The 19,530-nt window shown below is 48.5% G+C and overlaps 1 protein-coding gene across 4 annotated transcripts in view; it reads left to right on the top strand.

The window, feature by feature from the left end:
* The first annotated feature begins 3,567 nt into the window (after window positions 1-3,567).
* Window positions 3,568-19,530, top strand: part of Rnf220 (ring finger protein 220) — a 235,079-nt gene continuing 219,116 nt past the window's right edge. The window contains exons 1-2 of one of the 4 annotated variants that reach the window (XM_036177306.1): window positions 3,568-3,950; window positions 10,255-10,996. In XM_036177306.1, coding sequence (XP_036033199.1) covers window positions 10,372-10,996 — 625 coding nt within the window. In that variant the 5' untranslated portion in view covers window positions 3,568-3,950; window positions 10,255-10,371. Of the gene's footprint in view, window positions 3,955-10,254; window positions 10,997-19,530 lie in introns of all 4 variants that reach the window. The other 3 variants (XM_036177303.1, XM_036177305.1, XM_036177307.1) reach the window with 3 other exon arrangements.

Genomic DNA, 19,530 nt, shown 5'->3' with positions numbered 1-19,530 from the left:
GCAGATGGATCTCTGAGTTTGAGACTAGCCTGGACTACATAGTGAGTTCCAGGACAGTCAGTAGAGAAACCCTGTCTCAAAAACAAAAGAAGGTGAAAAAAGAAATATGGTAGATGGTGCCTGAGAAAGAACACTGGAGGTTGTCCATATACATACAGGCCTGCATATATTATATACATTTTTACCCAAATACACTTGTACAAACACATACATGCACTTGAATTCACACACACATATACAGATAGCCTATCTTCTCTTTATTCCTGTGTCCTTGGATATACATTTTCCCATTGCTTGGACATAGTTGATGTTTGCAGCTTAGTATATTTCATTTGTCTGTGGAGGGGTGTGCACGCATTGTACATACAAATACCACATCATGTTATGTACAGTTTTTTGACCTCTTTGTCTTCTTACTTGACGGTATATTATAGGCCTCCTTTCATGTCAGTCCATCCAAGTCTATCTCATTCTCTTTAATGGCTGCCCCCTTTTAATTCGACAATCTTAATCGTCTGTAAATGGGAAAGCCAAATAATCAAGCTTATTAGAATTGTACCTAAGAAAGAGTAAATCAGCTCTGAGTGAAGGCCTGTGGAGTTCTCCTAGGGGCAAAACGTATTAACTTTAGTGCATAGACTTTGTAATGTTTATTTTGGCTGTTCTGGGACTCTTTTTGCTTATTTCCTGCCTCATTGTGTTTTGGATAGCCAAGGTTGCCAAACATGTGACCTGTGAATTAGCGTGGTATTACATGTTCAGTTTTGCATTGTATGTTTTTGCTATTGTTTTGTGTTTAAGCTTTTCGTTATACCATCCTTATAGAGAGCGACTACTCTGCTTTCTAAATATTTGCATCTCAATGCAGAACACTGCAGATGATAGCTGCTAAAACATCTGCCTTGACGGTTGAGCTGACATAGGGCTTTTTACAGGTTGTAAATAAGATTGTGACCTGGATTTTAGGGGAACTCTGCAAGCTGATCTGAACGAACCTTTTACCATTTCTGGATGTTAAAATACAAAGAATCAAGTTGGATGTGGTGGCACATGTCTACAACCTAGAATTTGGGAGGCTGAAGCCGGAGGATCAGAAGTTTGATCAGGCCAACCTGGGCTCCAGTGTGAAATCCTGCCTCAATAAACAAAAACAAACAGGACAAACAGCATCTTGAGATGTAAGTACTAGAACCCAGATAAAGATTTCCGATGTCATCTCCTGAGGGAAAATGGCTTGATTTGCCTGGTTCTGCCTTTAGATTCCTCTACGATATTTCCTGTCTCCCCATGCTTACCAGCCCAGCAGCCTGGTTCAGGGACTTCTCAACTGTCAACTGCGACAGAGTTTTTAAGTAGTCTCCCTGCCTCTTGTTTTACTTCCATTCTGCTGTCCCTTTGACTAGAGATTGTTTTAAAATAGAAAGTCTACCATGTCATACCCTTTAGGGTTTCTCCTCATCTCTGGGATAAAGTCTACTTTCCTTACTTTAGTACACAAAGCCTGTTGTGATGTGACCCACTTCTGCCTATCTCTTGAAGCTGAATGCCTCATATTTCAATTTCCAGGGACCACAAGTGGCTCATGATTCCTTCCATGCACTGCAGGGGAAGGCTCAGTGAATACTTGCTAAATTAATGAGTTAACTATTTTGTGTTCCTAGGGTGGCCGTTCAACATGGTCAGCCCAGGGTGGTCTCTGTTCACTTGTCACCCCGACATAATTAGTGATAGTGGCCCTTTTATGATCAAACTTTTCTCTGACCAACAGATATGCAGTCACCCTAATTACAGCAGTGGTCGTACTGATTGCAACTCATTCTTTGGTCCTCTTCTAGATGGTAAGCTATTTATGGACAGGAGTTCTCTCTCTCTCTCTCTCTCTCTCTCTCTCTCTCTCTCTCTCTGATGTGTGTGTGTGTGTGTGTGTGTGTGTTTATTTGATCTATGGTCTTGCACATGCTAGGCATATTTGTTCATTTTTAATAATCTTGTATCCTGACATTGTTAGGTAGCAAGGAAGAAATAGTCTTGAATAAAACAGACATAGTTCTTGCCCACATGGCATTTATAATCCAACAGGAAAGAGCAGTCTAGTAAAACAGTAGTGTCAGTACATCAGTGATGTGGATAAAGACTTAGAAGTTCCTAAGCAAACTGAATCCCATGAATGGAGATGGTTATGGACACAGAATTCTATGTGAGCCTATTGGCTACTCATTTAAAGAGTTGCTAATGAAAAAAATTTTTTTTCTTCGAGACAGGGTTTCTCTGTGTAGCTTTGGAGCCTTTCCTGGAACTCACTCTGTAGTCCAGGCTGGCCTTGAACTTTCAGAGATCTGCCTGCCTCTGCCTCCCGAGTGCTGGGATTAAAGGCGTTAGCGCACTAATTAAATATTTTAAATGCAATCACAACATAGAAACTTAGTTACTATTGTTGTTTGCTTGAGACAGGTTCTCATTTCTAGACCTGGCTGGCCTGGAACTCCCAGTGTAGACCAGGCTGGCCTGGAACTTGCAACAGTCCTCCTGCATCGGCTGCTTTGGCGCTGGGATTGCAGGCATCAATCATGGAGCCCAGCTCTAAACAAAAACGTGAATATGGACCATTTAGACACATTCCAAACATGAGAAAAAAGGATGGTAATGTCATATCAGAACAGAACATTAGTTTCATTCTATTTTAGACTATTTGCAAGCCTGTGAGGTTCTTGGCAGCGTGGGTTATCCTCAAGTATCCTAGGGGAAGAGAATTTTTTTCCAGATGAAAAGTCTGACTTTTCAGAAACCAAGCCACAACACAAAGGAATTACTTCTAAAACCAGGATTAGCTTTGGGTTGGGCTTTGCTCTCTGAGCCAGGACTACCTGCTCTAATTGTGAAACCCTCTCAGCCTCAATTCCTTCTTTTTATAAACTAGTAATATTAGCTCCAGAAATAAAGGGTTAAATGAGATTATGTAAAGGCATTTAGTCTCATAGCCTGGCTCCAAGAAGGCTCATTAATTCTTTGTCCATTTCCCCAATATATCTTTCGTCCTTGATGAATTAAACAATTTGAAGAGAAAGCTATAGTATAAACATCAGTGACATGGTGAAAATTTTTATTCACAAATCTGGATGTTAAACTAAGCCCTTTCCTCTTTCTCTAAAAGTCAGTTTTATTCATATTCACTTATAATTTTATTTTTACAGGCGAAGACCCAAAGTAGCATTCGAAGCTCTAAGCAGCAGGTAGATCTTACAGGAAAAGGGTAGAGTTTTATAATGGAGCCAAGGTTTGGTGGCCAGTGAGAAGCACTGACGTCAGTCTTAAAAGATTTACCCATTTCCTTTCGGTCACTTTGGTTCAAGAAAAAATCGCGCACCAACCACTCATTCAGAAATCTCTGGAGGGTAAGGAGGAGAGATGTAAACAAAGGCAAAAGACCTCCGTAGTTTCCACTGGGGCGGGCCACCTAACACCATCCAGCCCTCTAGTGAGGGCAGATAGGTCTGTTCTCCCGGAGTGCCCGGGGTCTGGACTCCATTTCCCAGAGTCCCTTAGTACCCTAATGTATTCAGTGCTCAGAGTGCCTGTATGTGTGTGAGTGTGAGAGAATGTGTGCGTGCATGTGTGTGTGAGTGTGTGTGTGCGCGCGCGCGCGTGTGTGTGCGCCTCCGAGTCCCTGGGAGAGTGGAGGCTCATTCACTGATTAGAGCCAGCGCTGAGAGGCAGCACTGCTCTTCTCTCACACCAACCGAGTCTCTTGATCTGTACATGCAATCCCAGGCAGCTCGCGAGCACAAACCCGGGGCCAGCCGCCTGCTGCTGCTGCTGCTGCCGCTGCCGCCGCCACCGCCGCCGCTGCCTCCGCCGGCTCTGCGCACCCGGGACTTTTCATGCACCACACTCTCCGTCTTCTTACCTCGGTGTCCTGAAAAGTGCGACCGTTCTCCCCAGGAATTTCCACGGCAAGTATGGAGCCTAGAAAGGGGTGTGGATGCGTGTGCGTACACAAGAGGGGTGGGCGCGAGGGCGGCCGGGTTGCTGAGGAACCTGGCTAACTTTCCCGGTTGGTCTCCCAGGGATTCGGGCGGCTCCCCTGCGCCAGGGGCAGGGACTGGGACCCGCACGGCCGCGTCTTAGATCTTGGCGACCGAGCCCCTTGGCTGTCGGTGCCCGGCGCGCTCTGTGCGCTGCCTCACTCAAACTTTCCGTCTTGAGTTTTCCTTAATGTGTTTTATTTGGGGGGTGCAAGGGGGAGGGACCAGACGCTGGAATTGGGCAAGTAGGGAGGGCGAGGGGGATAGCCAGGGGAAGGGAGCAGGACTTCTCCATCTTTTTATAAGCCCCATTTCCACTTTGTTTGGGTCGACCGCCAGTAAGCCCTCTTGCCTGGCTTCCCGGTGCACCCTGCTGTGATTGCCAGCGGGGCCGGGGCTAGGTGGTAGTGCTCAGTGGGGAATCTGAAGCGGCGGGCGGGATAGGAAAAAGGGGCGATCCGTTGAGAAACGATCACAGCCGCACAACACACTGCCGACCTGGTGGGGTATCCGGGAGACTCCGGAGCCTTGGGGTCCCCGGAGGCTCGGTTTACTTTTTCCTGGCGGGGGCGGGTGTGAAGGATGTGGAAGGAGAGCGTAGGGGTGGGATGGGGGAATCCTCCGCCCTCAGGAAGAAGGCAGGTGCCGCCACTGAGGTGAACCGTGCCACATATAACCGGTAAACTCCCTGCTCCGCTGGGCTGGACTGGCCAGGCCTTGGAGTAGTGCGATCCGTGCTGGTCTCCTGGGATTTGGGGGGTCGGGATCCCCTCTTTCAGCGATTCTAAGAAGCGAGGCGGGAGGACGATTCGTAAAACCGGGCGCCTTGATCTTTTTGTAGTTTTTTTGTTTTTTGTTTTTAAATCTTCGACCTGCCTTAAACTGAGTAACAATTTCTCTTCTCCCGACTTGAGAGCAAAACTTTTCAGCGAGCACGCCGGTTGCTGCAGTCCTGCGGCCACCGCCGCCGCGCTCGTCACCCCGGGCCGAGCGACCTTCCTCGCCCGGAGCCCGGCCCAGCCACTGCGCTCCGGAGCCTTCGGCCGCCCCCCCCACCCCCAACCCGGGGCTTTTCAGGGCTCGGCCTGGGCGTTTCGCCTTTGTGCTTTGTAAGAGAAAGGCTTTTCTTCCAGGGCACAACAAACTTGGGCGGAGAGCTTCCGTATGGCCCCCCGGGCGAGGCCGCCCACGGTGGTGAGGCCATCTAGGGATGCGAGGTTCGTCCTGCGCTACAGTATCCCCTGCAAGAGCTCGAGGCCAGGGTGACCGTGGCCCGCGAGGGCGTGCTGGAGCCCCAAAGTGATGGGGGCTCGGGGTGTTGGAAAGCAGAGGACACATTCTCCTTTCCCATTAAGAACGCACTGGTCCGGGTCACCGCTCCAGTCAAGGCCCGGGGCCTGGGCCGGGAGCCGGACGCACTTCGGGTGGCTGGAGTGCTTAGGGCCAGGGCCACCCGGATGGGGCGCGGCCCTGTCTGGGTGGCCTGAGTCGTCCCAGGTCTCCCGCCTGTGCCCTATCGCTGCTCCAGAAACAGCGGAAAGGAACAGCACCCGCGCTCTCTGCTCCCGATGTCCTGCAGCCACGACCTACCTCCCGCCTCCGCTGTGGCCTCGGCTTGAAGAGGCAATTGGGGGTTTGGTGGTGGTGGGGGCGGGATAAAGAGAGAAGGGGGCGAGCAGGGAGGAAGCAGCGAGTAAGACTGAGAGGAGCCAAGCAGGCTGGGGCCCTGCACCCCCCGGCTTTTCTCGCAAAGGGAAAATGAGCGAAGGGGTAAAGACAGAAAGAGCGTCGAGAAAGAGCGAGGCGGGCGTTTCCCGTTCGGATCCCTCCGGGTCGGCAGAGCCCGGGGCTAAGTGGCGTGAGTTCTCTCGCTGCGCTCCGGGCGAGGAGGGGGAAGGCCGAGACTTGGTGGCGGCGCTCCATCGGTGCCCGGGCGCGGAGCGAGCCGGGACACACCTGTTCTCCAGCCGTGCGGGGGTTTTGCAGCCGGGCGGTGGCTGGGGGAACCGCCGAGCCCCTACCTGCTACACCCCACGCCCGCAGTCCGGGAACCGCGAGGGCCTTGCGGCTCCGCACTCGCCTCATTCGGAGCGGAGTGGAGGAGTCCGTGGCTGCCGGCTAAAGGGGCGCGCGGTCACCGTGTCCGGGTGACCCGCGAGGCGGGGCGGTTTTAGGGGCTCTGGGTCCTTGGACTTTGGTCCAAAACTGGCTGCTTCCAGCGCCTGCCCCCCAGGCAGTGTGCGCCTTCAGACCTGGGTCCCCGGGTTTGTGTTTCTTCCGGGACTGGCACCTTGGTTCCCCAAAGTTAAACTGTTTCGAGCGGAGGTTGTTGGGGTCTTTGTACAAAGACAAGCGAGAGGGGTCAGGCCACCGAGTGGTGGGGTTCGGCTCAGCTTTGACCCCGAGTTTATAGACGTTTCTCCTTCTCCTCTTGTTCCCTCGTTTTCCCTAAAAGAGTTATTTTCACCCCTGAGTTGAGACTCTTCGTGGTTGAAATCTGCACCCGCACGCTCAGCATCCCCTCTTCCGCGTGCTCTCAGATGGGTCAGGCTGTCGCGGATTCGCATCCGATGGCCAAGCAGGATCTGGTTCTAGATCCAAATGTGCCACGGGTTACCCGGCCGGGTCTGAATCGCAGGCGTCGGCCCTAGCCTGGGAGTCGCATTAGCCTTATGCTCCCTGAGCCCTCGCACATGGTGGTAAAATTTCTGTTAGGGCGGTGTTTCCACATACCCGCTGGGCATTCGGTGTGCGGGGGAATTCTCTTCAAGCGAAGTCTGTGAACTTAAAAAAAAAATTCTTTCCTCCATTCTTCACAACCCCCCCGCTATTCTGGCCTCATTTCCCATTGTTCTTTGCTTTTTAAGTTGCCTGTTAATTTTTTAAAAGTTTATTTATGCAAGGGAAAAATATCGTTTAATTTGTTCTATTATTTTAAGTCATGGCTTTTGGAAACGGTTCAGAGACCACAAAAATGTCACCTGTTGTAATAAGCAGAGGAGCGTTGCGTGTGCATTTTAATTGCCAGCAGAGTCCTAGTTTGGTGGGCGCCCTGAGCTCGGCTCTGGGAAAGAGCTTGCTTTGTGGCAGTCATTTCCAAGTGGGTTTGGTTCTCAACAGCCAGCAGCAGCGGCGACACGGGTTCCTTGCACTACCATCCCCGGAGCGGGTGAAGAGGCCCCGACCCTAGCTAGGCAGGGCTGGGAGACAGCTCACTGGCTGGGACTTTCTGTCTGGCTTTCGGTTTTCCACACGAAAGTGGCTAGTTTGCATCCGAGAGCGCGGACCGCTACGCACCAGCCCCGTCTCAGATAATTGCACATTCTAAAAGCCAGCTATTTCATTTGTCTTGGTTTCTGGCATGTTTAACCACGCAATTAGTAATCCCACTAATTATTCAGTTAGCCGACGTTTTGTATCCACTTTAAACCAAGGTCGGGTGTACGGAACAAACAAACTCCCATACATACAGATCTGAACCAAACCCATCACGTCAAGGATTTGAAATTTTAAAAACTCGATATTTGTTGGTCCCTCTGCCCAACCTCACTGCCTACCGGACAATTTATTTAGCTTCGTGGATTGATCCCTCCTCCTTGTTTAGTTAATTCAACAAAGACTTTTTGCAATCTGTTTGGAGTTTGTCTGATGCCGTGGAAAAGTAGCTGATGATTTATTTGGTTGCTTTTCGATTTCTGTCTTCAGCCCTTCTTTCTCCTCCTTTCAGAGGGGATGTCAGCTGTTATTACTTCCTATTGATCCCTTTGCAAAGTGAGAAGTGAACTAAAATTAATGTCAATTCCACTGCTCAGATCAATAGCTGGAGTTATTTTAATCTGGATTTGCACGAAGTGCTAAATTAAAAAAAATCAGCATAGAGGCAGAAAAGTACCCGTTACTTACTTTCTCTCTGCCCAGGTCTTCACAGCCACCCAAATGCACCATCAAGCTGATTATCTTACAATCCATATTTTTTTAATTAAGAGGGTCAGTTAGTTTTCTTATTTTGGGTTCTGTGTTTAAACCCATGACATTTTGACATTGGGAGTGTATTAACTATAGATTTTCATAATGACTGTGGTCTGCCGAAGCCTCATCTATACTGTTCATGTGAGGAGGGGGAAAGAAAAAAGGGGAAAGGAAAAAGGGAAAAGAAAAAACGCCCCTCCTCCCTTGCAGAGACCAACGCCCACACAGTGGAGGAGAAGAGATGTGGCCTGGAAAAACAGTGTTGATTTATTTTCAGTATAATGAAGTTTTCAAATGAATACCCAGGTTTGAGTGATTCACCACATTCTATTGGAGTGTCCGGTGCTGTCGCCAGATCACTAATTTATGAAACTCATTTAACATAATGAGGTGATCTAGGAAGTAAAAAATGGAAAATGAGTCCTGGGGGGTGGAGTTATTTTGGGGAAGAAGCATTCCTGCCCTCACCCCTGGGGCGTTATGTCTGTCCTTTCCTCCAGCCAGCCCCAAGTACTGTGTGTTGCTTCATAGACACACAGATATTCATTTCTGTTGTGAAGAGTGGCATGGACCCCTTGGAACAGCCTCAGACCCACTTTCAGAGCATCCATGTTGTGGGACCATTAATCTGACTTGAAAACAGCCAAGAACTGAATTCCCAGACTTGTCAGGCTAACTGGCTGTCCTTGGCAGACCATTCCCTACCCTGCTATAACTTGACAGGAAAGTTATTTAAAATTTGGAAGAGAGGAAAATCCGTTAATGTGAGATACATAATCTGGTAATTTAGCAATGATGTCTATAAGGAGAGATGCCAAATGAGGAAGCAGTCTGATGGTGTCCACTCATCTTCCCAATTAATAACAGTCATTGACATGTCTGCTACAGGATGGGAGAAGAAATACTCTCCTTGCACTGCATTAAGTAAGGGGGAATTCATCGGCAGTTTAACTGAGGTTTTCTGCTTGAGGGAATACCAAAGATGTTCCACTACAGAGGTGGGCCTTTTAAAGGGAGGGAATCAGTTTTAGTTTTGACGTGACTCTCAATTGATAATTTGTAACAGATGGTAGTTTGGATTATACTTTTAAGTTCTGTTCAGTTTCCACTGAGAATACAGATTTGAAGCTAGCGAGCCCTGCTATTCATTTGATATTACCCTGCCTTTTGATATACAGTTCTTCTCCCTCAACCCCCACTTAGTATATTAGAAACTGAATCGGTGGCTATGAAATGTACAACCTAATTTTATAAGGGAAGCTGGAAGAGGTCTCTCTGAAATCCAGTTTGTTCTGGGGGGGGGGGGCTTTTATTGGACATCAACTCTGCCTGGGCCAATAAACTGAACAAAATAAGTCAGAAATTTTGTTAACATTTTGTTCAAAATGTTAATGGTAAATCCAAGGCAGTTTACAAATTTCCTTAAGCGTGACTGCCTTAGTAACCAAAATTACTAATCCAGTTTTTTCTGCCCTGGGAAAGAGCATGTGCCAAAGGTACCAGTTATGGTTTTAAAAATTGTCAGAGGTGCCAGGCATTTTGTTGATGATGGTGTTGTTTCTTCTTAGAAGAACGAAATAGGAAGACTCTGTGATTAGAGGGGGTTGTGCATCAAAAATAATATATCAGCTATTTGTCCACATGGCACTGATTTCTAGAGATAGTCTCGGGTGATGCATGAAGATGTATGTGTATGTATTGGCCAATGTGTGTGATTTAGCCACATGTACAATCTGTACCAATTAATATGTACAGATATCCGTGGTCTAGGTGTGTGTGACATAAAGATCTGTCAGTATAAGGATGAAGAAAGCTATTATTAATATGGGGCATCATATAGGTAGAGCCTGGTCCCTGAACTCAAGCCTGCCATGAGTATTGCTTGCAGGTGGAAGCCCTTTAAGATAGAGACACCCCCTCCCACCACCTGGGTGACTTGGCCTTCCAAAGCTCATTTGCTCAGGGAATATTGTATTTGGAGGTTTTATGATTTTTTTTTTCTTTGCTGGGCTCAGGCGCATTTCACCCGGAACGTGTAGGGACCAAAGTCAGCTACGCGTACATCACAGTAAGTTGTCTATTGATTTTCCTGAATGAAAATGGTCTGCTGCTGCTGCCCACTGGCTCCTAAAGCCTGTGGTGTCTCTTGCCCGAGCATCTGTAAGCCAGAAGGATGGTGTTTCAATCACTTGGGGGTTCCCTTTTTTACCTCCCTCTGACTTTCCTCCCCCCTCTTTTCCCCCCCGATTTGCTGTTTCTGCAGGTCTTCGAAGGGCATGATTCCCCAGCAATAATCCTCGCCCTGATCCAAGGTGCAGGTGGGCCTCCCTCCCGGGGAAGACTGCTTCTTGTGTGACACCAGCCACCCAAAGAGACCCCGATGGACTTACACCGGGCAGCCTTCAAGATGGAGAACTCATCCTATCTTCCCAACCCTCTGGCATCCCCAGCACTGATGGTCTTGGCGTCCACTGCCGAGGCCAGCCGGGATGCCTCCATTCCTTGCCAGCAGCCACGACCCTTTGGCGTACCTGTCTCAGTAGACAAGGACGTTCATATTCCCTTCACTAATGGCTCCTACACCTTTGCCTCTATGTACCATCGGCAAGGTGGGGTGCCGGGTACTTTTGCCAATCGTGATTTCCCCCCTTCTTTACTACACCTACACCCTCAGTTTGCTCCCCCAAATCTAGATTGCACCCCAATCAGTATGCTCAATCACAGTGGTGTGGGGGCATTCCGTCCTTTCGCTTCCACGGAGGACCGGGAGAGCTATCAGTCAGCCTTCACGCCAGCCAAGAGACTCAAGAACTGCCATGACACAGAGTCTCCCCACCTGCGCTTCTCAGATGCAGATGGCAAGGAGTATGACTTTGGGACGCAGCTGCCATCCAGCTCCCCTGATTCACTCAAAGTTGATGGCACTGGGAAGAAGATCTTCGCTGTGTCTGGCCTCATCTCTGACCGGGAAACATCCTCGAGCCCAGAGGATCGGAATGACAGATGTAAGTACTTTGGTTGGAGCCCCCGCTCCACCCCCAATAAGCCCTGCCTTGCAGAAGTGTTCAACAGGTGGGCAGCATTGCGCATGCTCCTAGTGCGGGGAAAGGCCAACTGCGTCCCTTGTGGTAGTTGTGATGGCTAATGCTTCCTTATCTCTCCTCAATGACCAATGATACAATTCTTTCAGATTTTCTGATGGTAGCTAGAGGCAAGCTGGTCTCAGTACCAGGCCTGGCTGGCTCCTCTGGAGACTGTAGGGAGAAGAGGGTGTCATAGACACATAGGTTCCTAGGGAATTGGGGGCCCAAGGAAACTTGTCTACCCTACCTCTTTGCTGTCTTCATGTGGTTCCCCGATGATAGTGTTATTTTCATTTTTCCACTGTATCATAGCCAGCAGACCCTCTGTGATTGTATTTCCTCAACTCTCAGCTCTTGTCTGTATCAGGTTATTTTTCACAGAAGGACAAAGGTGTCGTCAGCCACCATAAAGCATTTCAAACAGCTGTGTTTTCCTTGCGATCACAAGGCTGGAAAGCTGGCTTCTCTTGGGAGTTGACAGGTTTGCTGGATGCTTACCCTGGGGCTAGCTTTTAGGACTAGACATAGCTGACCCGTGTGACTGTCCCATGGTTGATGTTCACAACTGTTATTAATTTCTGCTTATGAAATGGCTTTTCTCATGTTCTCCCATGCCTTGGTAGGTTCTGGCTACATTCACTAATCGTTGGAACTTAACCTTTCTTGGGAACTTGTAGACTAAAAGGGCAGAACCCTGCAATCTTCTGCTCCGATATAATCAAAAAATAATTGTGTTTTGAAGCTCTGGGGCTGTGGGTAGACAGAGCAGTTTTCTTCAAGCCTGGTGAGAATTTATGAACTCAGGGTGTTTTTCCATCCAACCTTTTGTTCTAAGATTTGCTGCATTTTATTTTCTTAAGAGAACTACATCTGAGGTTTGCCTCCCTGTTCTGTTTCTTTTTTTCCTTCTTTTCCTTTTCTGCTCCTGTCCTCTCTATAACCATCAACACGAACACCGCTCTTTCTTTCTCTTCTCTTTATGATACCGAGGAGAGTAATAGAGACATCGCCGCCTCCTCCCCTGTTGGCCGTGCTTCCTCAGGCTGTCTCCTTGAATTAGGCACTGTGTTAACTTTCCTGTGCTAAAAGGCATCTGCCTACACCCAACGTACCTTTTCAATAAAAGTCACCATAAAATCAACCTGCCTTGTAAATCCATCGCTCTTTGGTTTTGAAATATGTTGAGAGTGTGTCTTTTTATGTCAGTGTCTGTAAGCCAGAGACCTCCCCACTTCAGGGAGAAGGCTGCGGCTGCGTGTCGGAGCTGCCATGAGCCCTGGCGCTCTGGCTGTCACCTTTTTGCCTTCTGCTGACCACTGTGTCTATGACCTTGCTTCCTGGGTGTACCTGCTGGACAGGTGTTTGGCCTTGTGTTGGCCTGGTTTTCTATTTTGTTTCAATTTTCATTTGTTGAGTGGTGAAGGCTCCTGGAAACTGGCGCCCGTTAAAGCTGGGCTGAGTTAGGGTTTGACCAGTTCTTCCCCACTTTTCCCTCCAGGTACAGGTTGAAAATGAAATCCTCTCAAAACCAATATGCGGTACACATCTGGAGATTAAGACTCCTTTCTTCTCACCCCACACACCCAGCTTGTCTCTATTTTGTTATCATTTTAGCCCAAACCAGTGTCAGACTCCCAGAGCAGGAGGAGGCTTGTTAGCCAAGTCAGAGCTCATAGATGTGGCTATCCATTCCCCCTCCGAGTGTCAAAGCCATAACTCTTCTGTTTGCCTGGTTTGCGTTGTATGGTGGTGCCATCCCCCATGGAGATGGATCCCTCACACAGGAATACGCCTGGGTGGAGAAAAATTAAATGAGTCTGTCTCCCAAAGTGAAATGGAATTCTGACCTTGAAATTAATGGGATTCTGATCAGAAGGATGGGGAAACTTCTTTATTTCAAATTGTCATATGAATTGGAATCCTCTTTTCTTTTGTTTAAAATATCCTTCCTTTATAGAGTACTTGGTGTTCTTTTTCTCATACACAGGCAGCAAGCTTGTAGGAAGGTCTGGGAGTACAGGGTACTGTACACACCCAGATTATTAGGGTTGCATTTGTGACTAACCTTTAACCAGAAACAAAGGCACCAAGTGAAGAGGAGACTGTCTCCCAGTGGTGGCCCTGGACTCCCTCGCCCTTCCTTGCCTTCGGTGGGATAGTTGCCCTTGCAGAGGTTGGACTGGACCACACCTATGCTTTTGATTCTGACTGTGGAAGGAAGGAGAGACATTTTCTTCAAGGAAGGCTAAAAGAGCATCACAAAAAAGTGGGTAGCAGCTTTCTTGGCTCCTGCCACGCACCGACGTGAGTCAGAATATTTATGGTCTGTTTTATGTAAATACATATTTAAGGGCCGTTAGAAGGCCTGTTATCCCCACTAGATGCCTTTAGGGTCCTCCCCACAGAACCGTTTTAAAATAAGTAATATTTCTCAGATAATCGAGTGACAGTATCCAGACTGCTTCCAAAGGGAGAGAGAGAGAGAGCTCAGGGCAGATGGGGCAGTGGTGGGGGTGGGGAAGCCAAAGGAGAGCACAGGCACAGGATGCCATGCATGTGCCCACATTGCCAAATTGAGCCATGTATATTTTAGGATTGTCAATTATTAAAATTTAGAATTAATTTCTGAGAGGATTGACTGCTTTTTTTTTTTTTTTTAGTTCTCATCAGACAAATATTTTTTTTCATACAATGGTTTTTAAAAAGTTTCAGTTAAACATTATAGTAAAAGTCCTAAATGAGAGTTTAGCCCCATAATATTTATAGTTTTGTTGGTAAGTGGGGTGGGGGTGAGCATGGGTGTGCATGTTCCTGGCTGAGTGTAGAAGTTCTCCGACTGCATTTTAGGTCGTTGGAAATGGGTTTATAATGGAAACACTGACAGTTTTTATTGTGGCAGCCACCCCTGTTCATGCTCTGGATCTGTATGCAGATATGTCCACATGCCTTTCAAAAAGACGTCTGCAGACATGGTGTAATGCACACGTGTTCAGGCCTTAACTGGAATGCTGATAGGCAGGATTTCTTTTGTGATTAAATGTGTTCAGGAAAAAAATAATAGAGTATAGCTATTTGGGTAAAGTGTCCTCTCTTCTAGTGGATGATTCCAGTTTGCTTGCCTGTCTACCCACCTGGCTTCACAGGTGATGCCAAGGTAGGTGTTGGGCCCTGTGGAACAAGGAGACTTTGGCTCCGCACGACTGACTTACTTGCCCTGGAAAATGGGAGAAGTGGTTTCGTGAGAAGCTGTTCGTGGAGGATTCATAATTCCCCAGGAACGGGGCTAAGGTAACTCCCACTTATTGTCATTCCCCAAGACACCTTGTCCAGGGAAATGACGCGAAAATTTATGGGCCAATTATGGATAGCCCATGTTGGGTCTTACATATGAAGTATCTATAGATGTGTTTCCCAGGGCCTTTAAAATACACATTCCTCATTAAGGAAACTTTGCAGCCAAAGGGAAGGTAAGTCCTGCAGGCTGCCTGGCGCTAGAATCCCTGCATCTCTCACTGTGTGCTCTGGGCCCCATCATACGTGTGTCCCTGATGGCTTTCTTCAGGCCATCCCTTTGCCCAGATTCCTGCCTCCTGGACAGTCTTTGACCTTATCTAATCCCAAATTGGAGTTGGTCGGCATGCATGCTTACCCTAGGCCTGAGAGGACTCAGAACTGCACACGTGGTGCTGTGACTGGCCCTGCCTTTTGGTTCACCCCAGGAAAGGGCACTGGGCACTGCTCATCAGTGGTTTTGCTTGGTCCTCTCCCCTTGGACCTTCCCTGCGGCCAGGTACTTTCACCCATAGGAAACCTGAGATCCCCCAGAAACTCCTGTCTGTTTTGTTTGGTGCTCATTTTTGATACATTTGAAAAGTCAGCCCCAGGTCCCAAAGGCCGCGATTTGAGGTAGTATTTTGCACTCTAGATGTATCTATATTGAGGCACGTGTCATTGAAAACCTTATGTCCTAAGAATCAGCCTAGCCCACCCAGGCCAAAGGCAACTTGGAAAGCTAGCTGACATCAGAGGGGTGAGATGATGGGATACTCTCCAAGGGTTCTGGGATTGGAGTGGGCAGAGAAAATTAGTTCCCAGGCTCCACCTCTGGACTGCAGCTGGAACAGATGACCAGTGTGAAGGGTCAGCCACTGACCAGAAAGAGAGGTCAGAGGGTTGCTTGTATCTTGCCTGCTCAGGTCCTGACTGCCCAGATCTAGCCCCACGATGTGCTCAGCTGCTTTAGGTTTTCCTCCCACCCACCTCTCCCGCGGGGCAAGAACTCCTGTGATGTGTGTGGTTGTTGCCGTTCGTTCACTCCCAACACAGTCACGGATACTCCCTTTCATGCTGCTGGGTTTAATTGTCTTGTTGGGATAAAGAAATGTTTGCACAGCTAAAGTGGGGCCGGGCTGGACGGGAGCGGTCCCCGATGGCTGCAGAGCCATCTGGCCTGGCTTGGCTCTGCTCTGCGAGCCGCTCGCCCGGCGCCTGGGCTGGCTCTGGCTGCGGCTCTCCCCGGCCCTCGCCCGCGGTCGCCTCTCACGGCGGGAATGCCTCATCACCATGGTGAGACGCGGACCCCGGGGCCGTCCTCCCTCCTCGCCGAGCGCCCTCCCTCACGCCAATTGTCATGCAGAAGCGATCCGGGCTGCCGCTTCCTCGCGGCCGGCAGCCAGCGCCTTGCCGCCCGCACCGGGGTGGCTGGTAATTGACCGTGGGGGAGGGCGCGGGGACGCGCGGGGACGCGCCCGCAGGCCGGGCCACCCAGTGGGCAGCGCCCGCCGCTCAGGCGGGCCCGCAAACGCTTTCAGGGGTGCGTGTGACTTCGCCGTCGCTCATCAGGAAGAAGTCGGTGCGCGGTCCCCAGGGTGCTGGGAAGGTCCGCGCAACACCCCTCCACGTCCCCATGCGCCCACGTCGCTCTAAGAAATCAGATCCTCTCAATAGACTTGGGAAACGACAGCGACCGGGCGGGAGGTGCAGGACGGTGCCCCGGGAGTGACTGGGACTCCACGCGCGCGTGCGGGGTGGCCATGGGGCGGGCGGGGCAGCAGAGACCCGGGCTTGGGCGGCGCGCTGAGCCAGGAGGGGGACCGAGGGCAGGGGGACCCGAGATGGAGTTGTGCACACACACGCATGTGGCCCCAACTTTCCCTTGGGCAGCAAGGCTTTGAGGCTTTTCCTTTCAGTTTCAAAAAGGTTTTTTTCGCCCCTTCGTCCTGCTTTTCAAATCTGTGAAATATGCCAGGGAGTGCTTCCCAAGCCCCGGCTTGGTGAATCTGCAGGATTGCTGGTTTTCGGGCGAGGCAGCGCGGTCGCCTCTGACGCTGGGAGGCTCGCAGCCAGCACAGCGGGACTCGTTAAAGTCAGGGCAATTTCTGGAACTCTTCCCACGGGAAGTTGTCCGGAACTGCCTTCCGGTCAGCGGTCCCAGGTTGATTATTTGGTAGCCCCCTTTTTTACTGTTAGAAAACCAAACCAAACCGCACAATCAAAACAAAACCTCACACTGAATCCAAAGTTGCTCTCCTTCCCCACCCTCTGTCCTCTTTAGGCAGGAAGGAGAGAACTGAAAATAAAATTATATCTTCATAGTGTTTTTTTAAATTATTTTTAACCCTTATTAACTACCTCCATCTGGTTAATAAGTATTAGCACAAGATAAAGTGTAACCTTTGTAAATACTCTGGATTTAAAGTGACAATGCATTTAATCGAGCTGAAATTCTTAATGTTTTTCCCCCTTGGTTTTAACCCATAAACCACATACATCTGCTTAATGAATATCAGATCGCACATTGAAATTATTCTTTATAAATACTTGAGATTTGGGGTGGTGATACATGTTATCATAAAACCCACAAGATTGTAACACCAAAATAACCATAATTTTTGTAGTTGAATATTCCCACGCGTTAGCAATATTTCTCTGCACCATCTTTATCCCTCTCAAAGATCATCCGCAAACTTAAGGATAACGTATTGCTATTCAGCCACCAAAAGGCCTTACAAATTTTAAAGGTGTCACTTCAATTGTGCATTTGTGACGGAACAGAATGTGTTTTTATCTTCAAAGTGTGTGCTCCAGGTGGGGGATAGCTAAATATCTCTTTCTTTGGAGGAAAGAGAAGAATTTTTGTGTGTGTGTGTGGGGGGGAGAACTTTATGCCAGGCAAGGTGGCCATGTCTTTAATCCCCTCCCTAGAGAGACAGAGGCAGGCAGATCTCTGTGAGTTCAAGGCCAGCCTGGTCTACATAGAGAGCCTTTGTCTCAAAAAACAAACAAACAAACAAAAACAAACAAACAAAAAAAACCAATAAATAAATAGAAATTTATTAGGCAGCCTTTTCCATGGGTAAGCCTAGTAGATGCTAGGTAAACAGCAGGAATTTATCCCATTCCAGCCCCTACTCAAAGGATTAAGCTTTCTTTTTTTAATCTTAGTTACATTTTAGATTTGATGTTAAGAAAGGTGTGTGTGTGTGTGTGTGTGTGTGTGTGTGTGTGTGTGTGTTTCTTGCATTGGTGCCAAGCACATCAAAGGGCTAAGTAAGTTTTAGGTAAGGATCACATACATGGATGGTGGTATTGTGATCTAGACTTGGAAGTTCCCGTGAGCATGCTGCTCATGTGCTGTAGGACTAAGCTAATTCCAAAAGCATGGAGGCTCAAGCCAAGACAGGAGGCCCTACTTAGGCCTTGAGTTTGATGGCCACAGAGGTGGGGAGATTTTTTTGAAATCTTTTCCTTAAATACAGACTTATTTTACTGATGACTTGGGGTAGTAAAACACTCCCATAACTTAAAAACAATTGAAATGTACTTTTTTTCCTCCTAACCTTCTAGGAACTCAAAAATGGAGTCTCTTCCCCTCTCCACATGTGTTTGCACAGTGCACTCCTATGGTGAAGCCCATAAACTCACGTTTTTAACCTGCTTTAGTTGTCTGTTTAGAGCAAAGTTTCTGTCTAGATCCTGGTTGAAGCTGGAAGTCAGCCTCACAGTATGGGAGCTATGTAGACACATAGAACCTCCTGGCAATTCAGATATTTCAAAGTCAGTCTGGAGCCAGGGGGAAATGACGGGACCTTGTAACACCTTGTCAGGAGACAACCAGCTCAGTAAGCCTCATGTGGCTCACCTCATGAGAGTTGTCTCCTTTTGTGGCTGAGACTTAACAGTTTTGCATCTGTCTCAGAGCGGCAGGGATAGGGCTCTGGAGGGAGGGGGCAGGAGCATCCTTGGAAAGGCCTTCGCTTTATTTTCAGGTATATGATTCCCACTTAGGTGCTGGCTAATCCTATATTACTCTCATTCGACCTTGCTTTTTTGGAGTTTGATTTAAATCAAGTCAGAGCCGCCTAGCATAATAAATACCTGTTAGAGGAATAAAAGCTGTGTGGGCCCTTTGAGCTTCAACTTGAACGTGTTTCACATGAGAGGTGAAGAGGTAATAGAATATAATGGTAAGTGAACGCAGCCTCCGGAGCTGAGTTACAACCCTTTAGCTTACTTGCTAGGCAAATTACTTAACCTGTCCAGGCCTTAGTATTCCCACCTGCAAATCGGGAATTACACAACCTAACAGAGTTGTTGTGAAGGACCAAGTGATCATAAATACATAGATAAGCATTAAGTGTTCGATATGTAATGATGGTTATCATTCCCAGGACAATGTGGTACATTATTCTTCCTTGCTAGAAACCCAGATAGAGCCAAGCACAGGGTCATTAACAGCGGCGTGTGCGGAGGACCCTCTCTCACCCACTCAAGCCGCATGGGGGCACAAAGCGGGAGGGAGAGAGGTTGGTGAGCCCTTGTCTATGACGGCCAGCTGCTTCACCTCCCTTCATTGCCGTCCAGCCACCAAGATTAACCCAGGGTTTAGTCACAAGCAAGCTAACATAAGAGTTAGAGAAACTGGGTGTACAGGTCCAGAAGGGACTTGACTAGGTGAGAGATGCAGGCTCAAGCCAAAGGACCTCAACCTCGGGATGTTTTCTTCTTCTAGGTTTTTGTATTATCAGACACCATTGGAAATAAATAGCAAATTAGAATCTGTGAGGGATGGAGGTTTGGCACATGCCTAATGAAATTTTCCATAGTGGTGTCTAACTGGTATTAGAATGCGAACTTCCAGAATTTCAGTATGTCCTTAGATTTTTAAGTTACGCAGACACTCCCCCCTCTTGTCTATGTGAGACAAATCTGTGGACCTTCCCCCATCTGTGTGTGTCACAGTCCTACAGCATGATGGATCGTTTGTGCTTGGGGGAGGCTTAGGATGGGGCTTGGAGGGGCCTTGCAGGTCAGGAGAGAAATACAGCCACAGCTCTGCGGTAGGGGGGCTGCCTGGGAGGGATTAGCAAGGGAGGGAGGGCAGCGCTGGGCAGGAGGGGGAAACGGCCTCCTATGCATGTAGTGCCTGGATTCATTCCCTGGGGAGTGAAAGAGGG

The sequence above is a fragment of the Onychomys torridus genome, chromosome 2, assembly GCF_903995425.1.
Source record: "Onychomys torridus chromosome 2, mOncTor1.1, whole genome shotgun sequence".
NCBI lineage: Eukaryota > Metazoa > Chordata > Mammalia > Rodentia > Cricetidae > Onychomys > Onychomys torridus.
The sequence above is the reverse complement of the archived record's forward strand: the minus strand, read 5'-3'. Positions and strand labels throughout refer to the sequence as shown.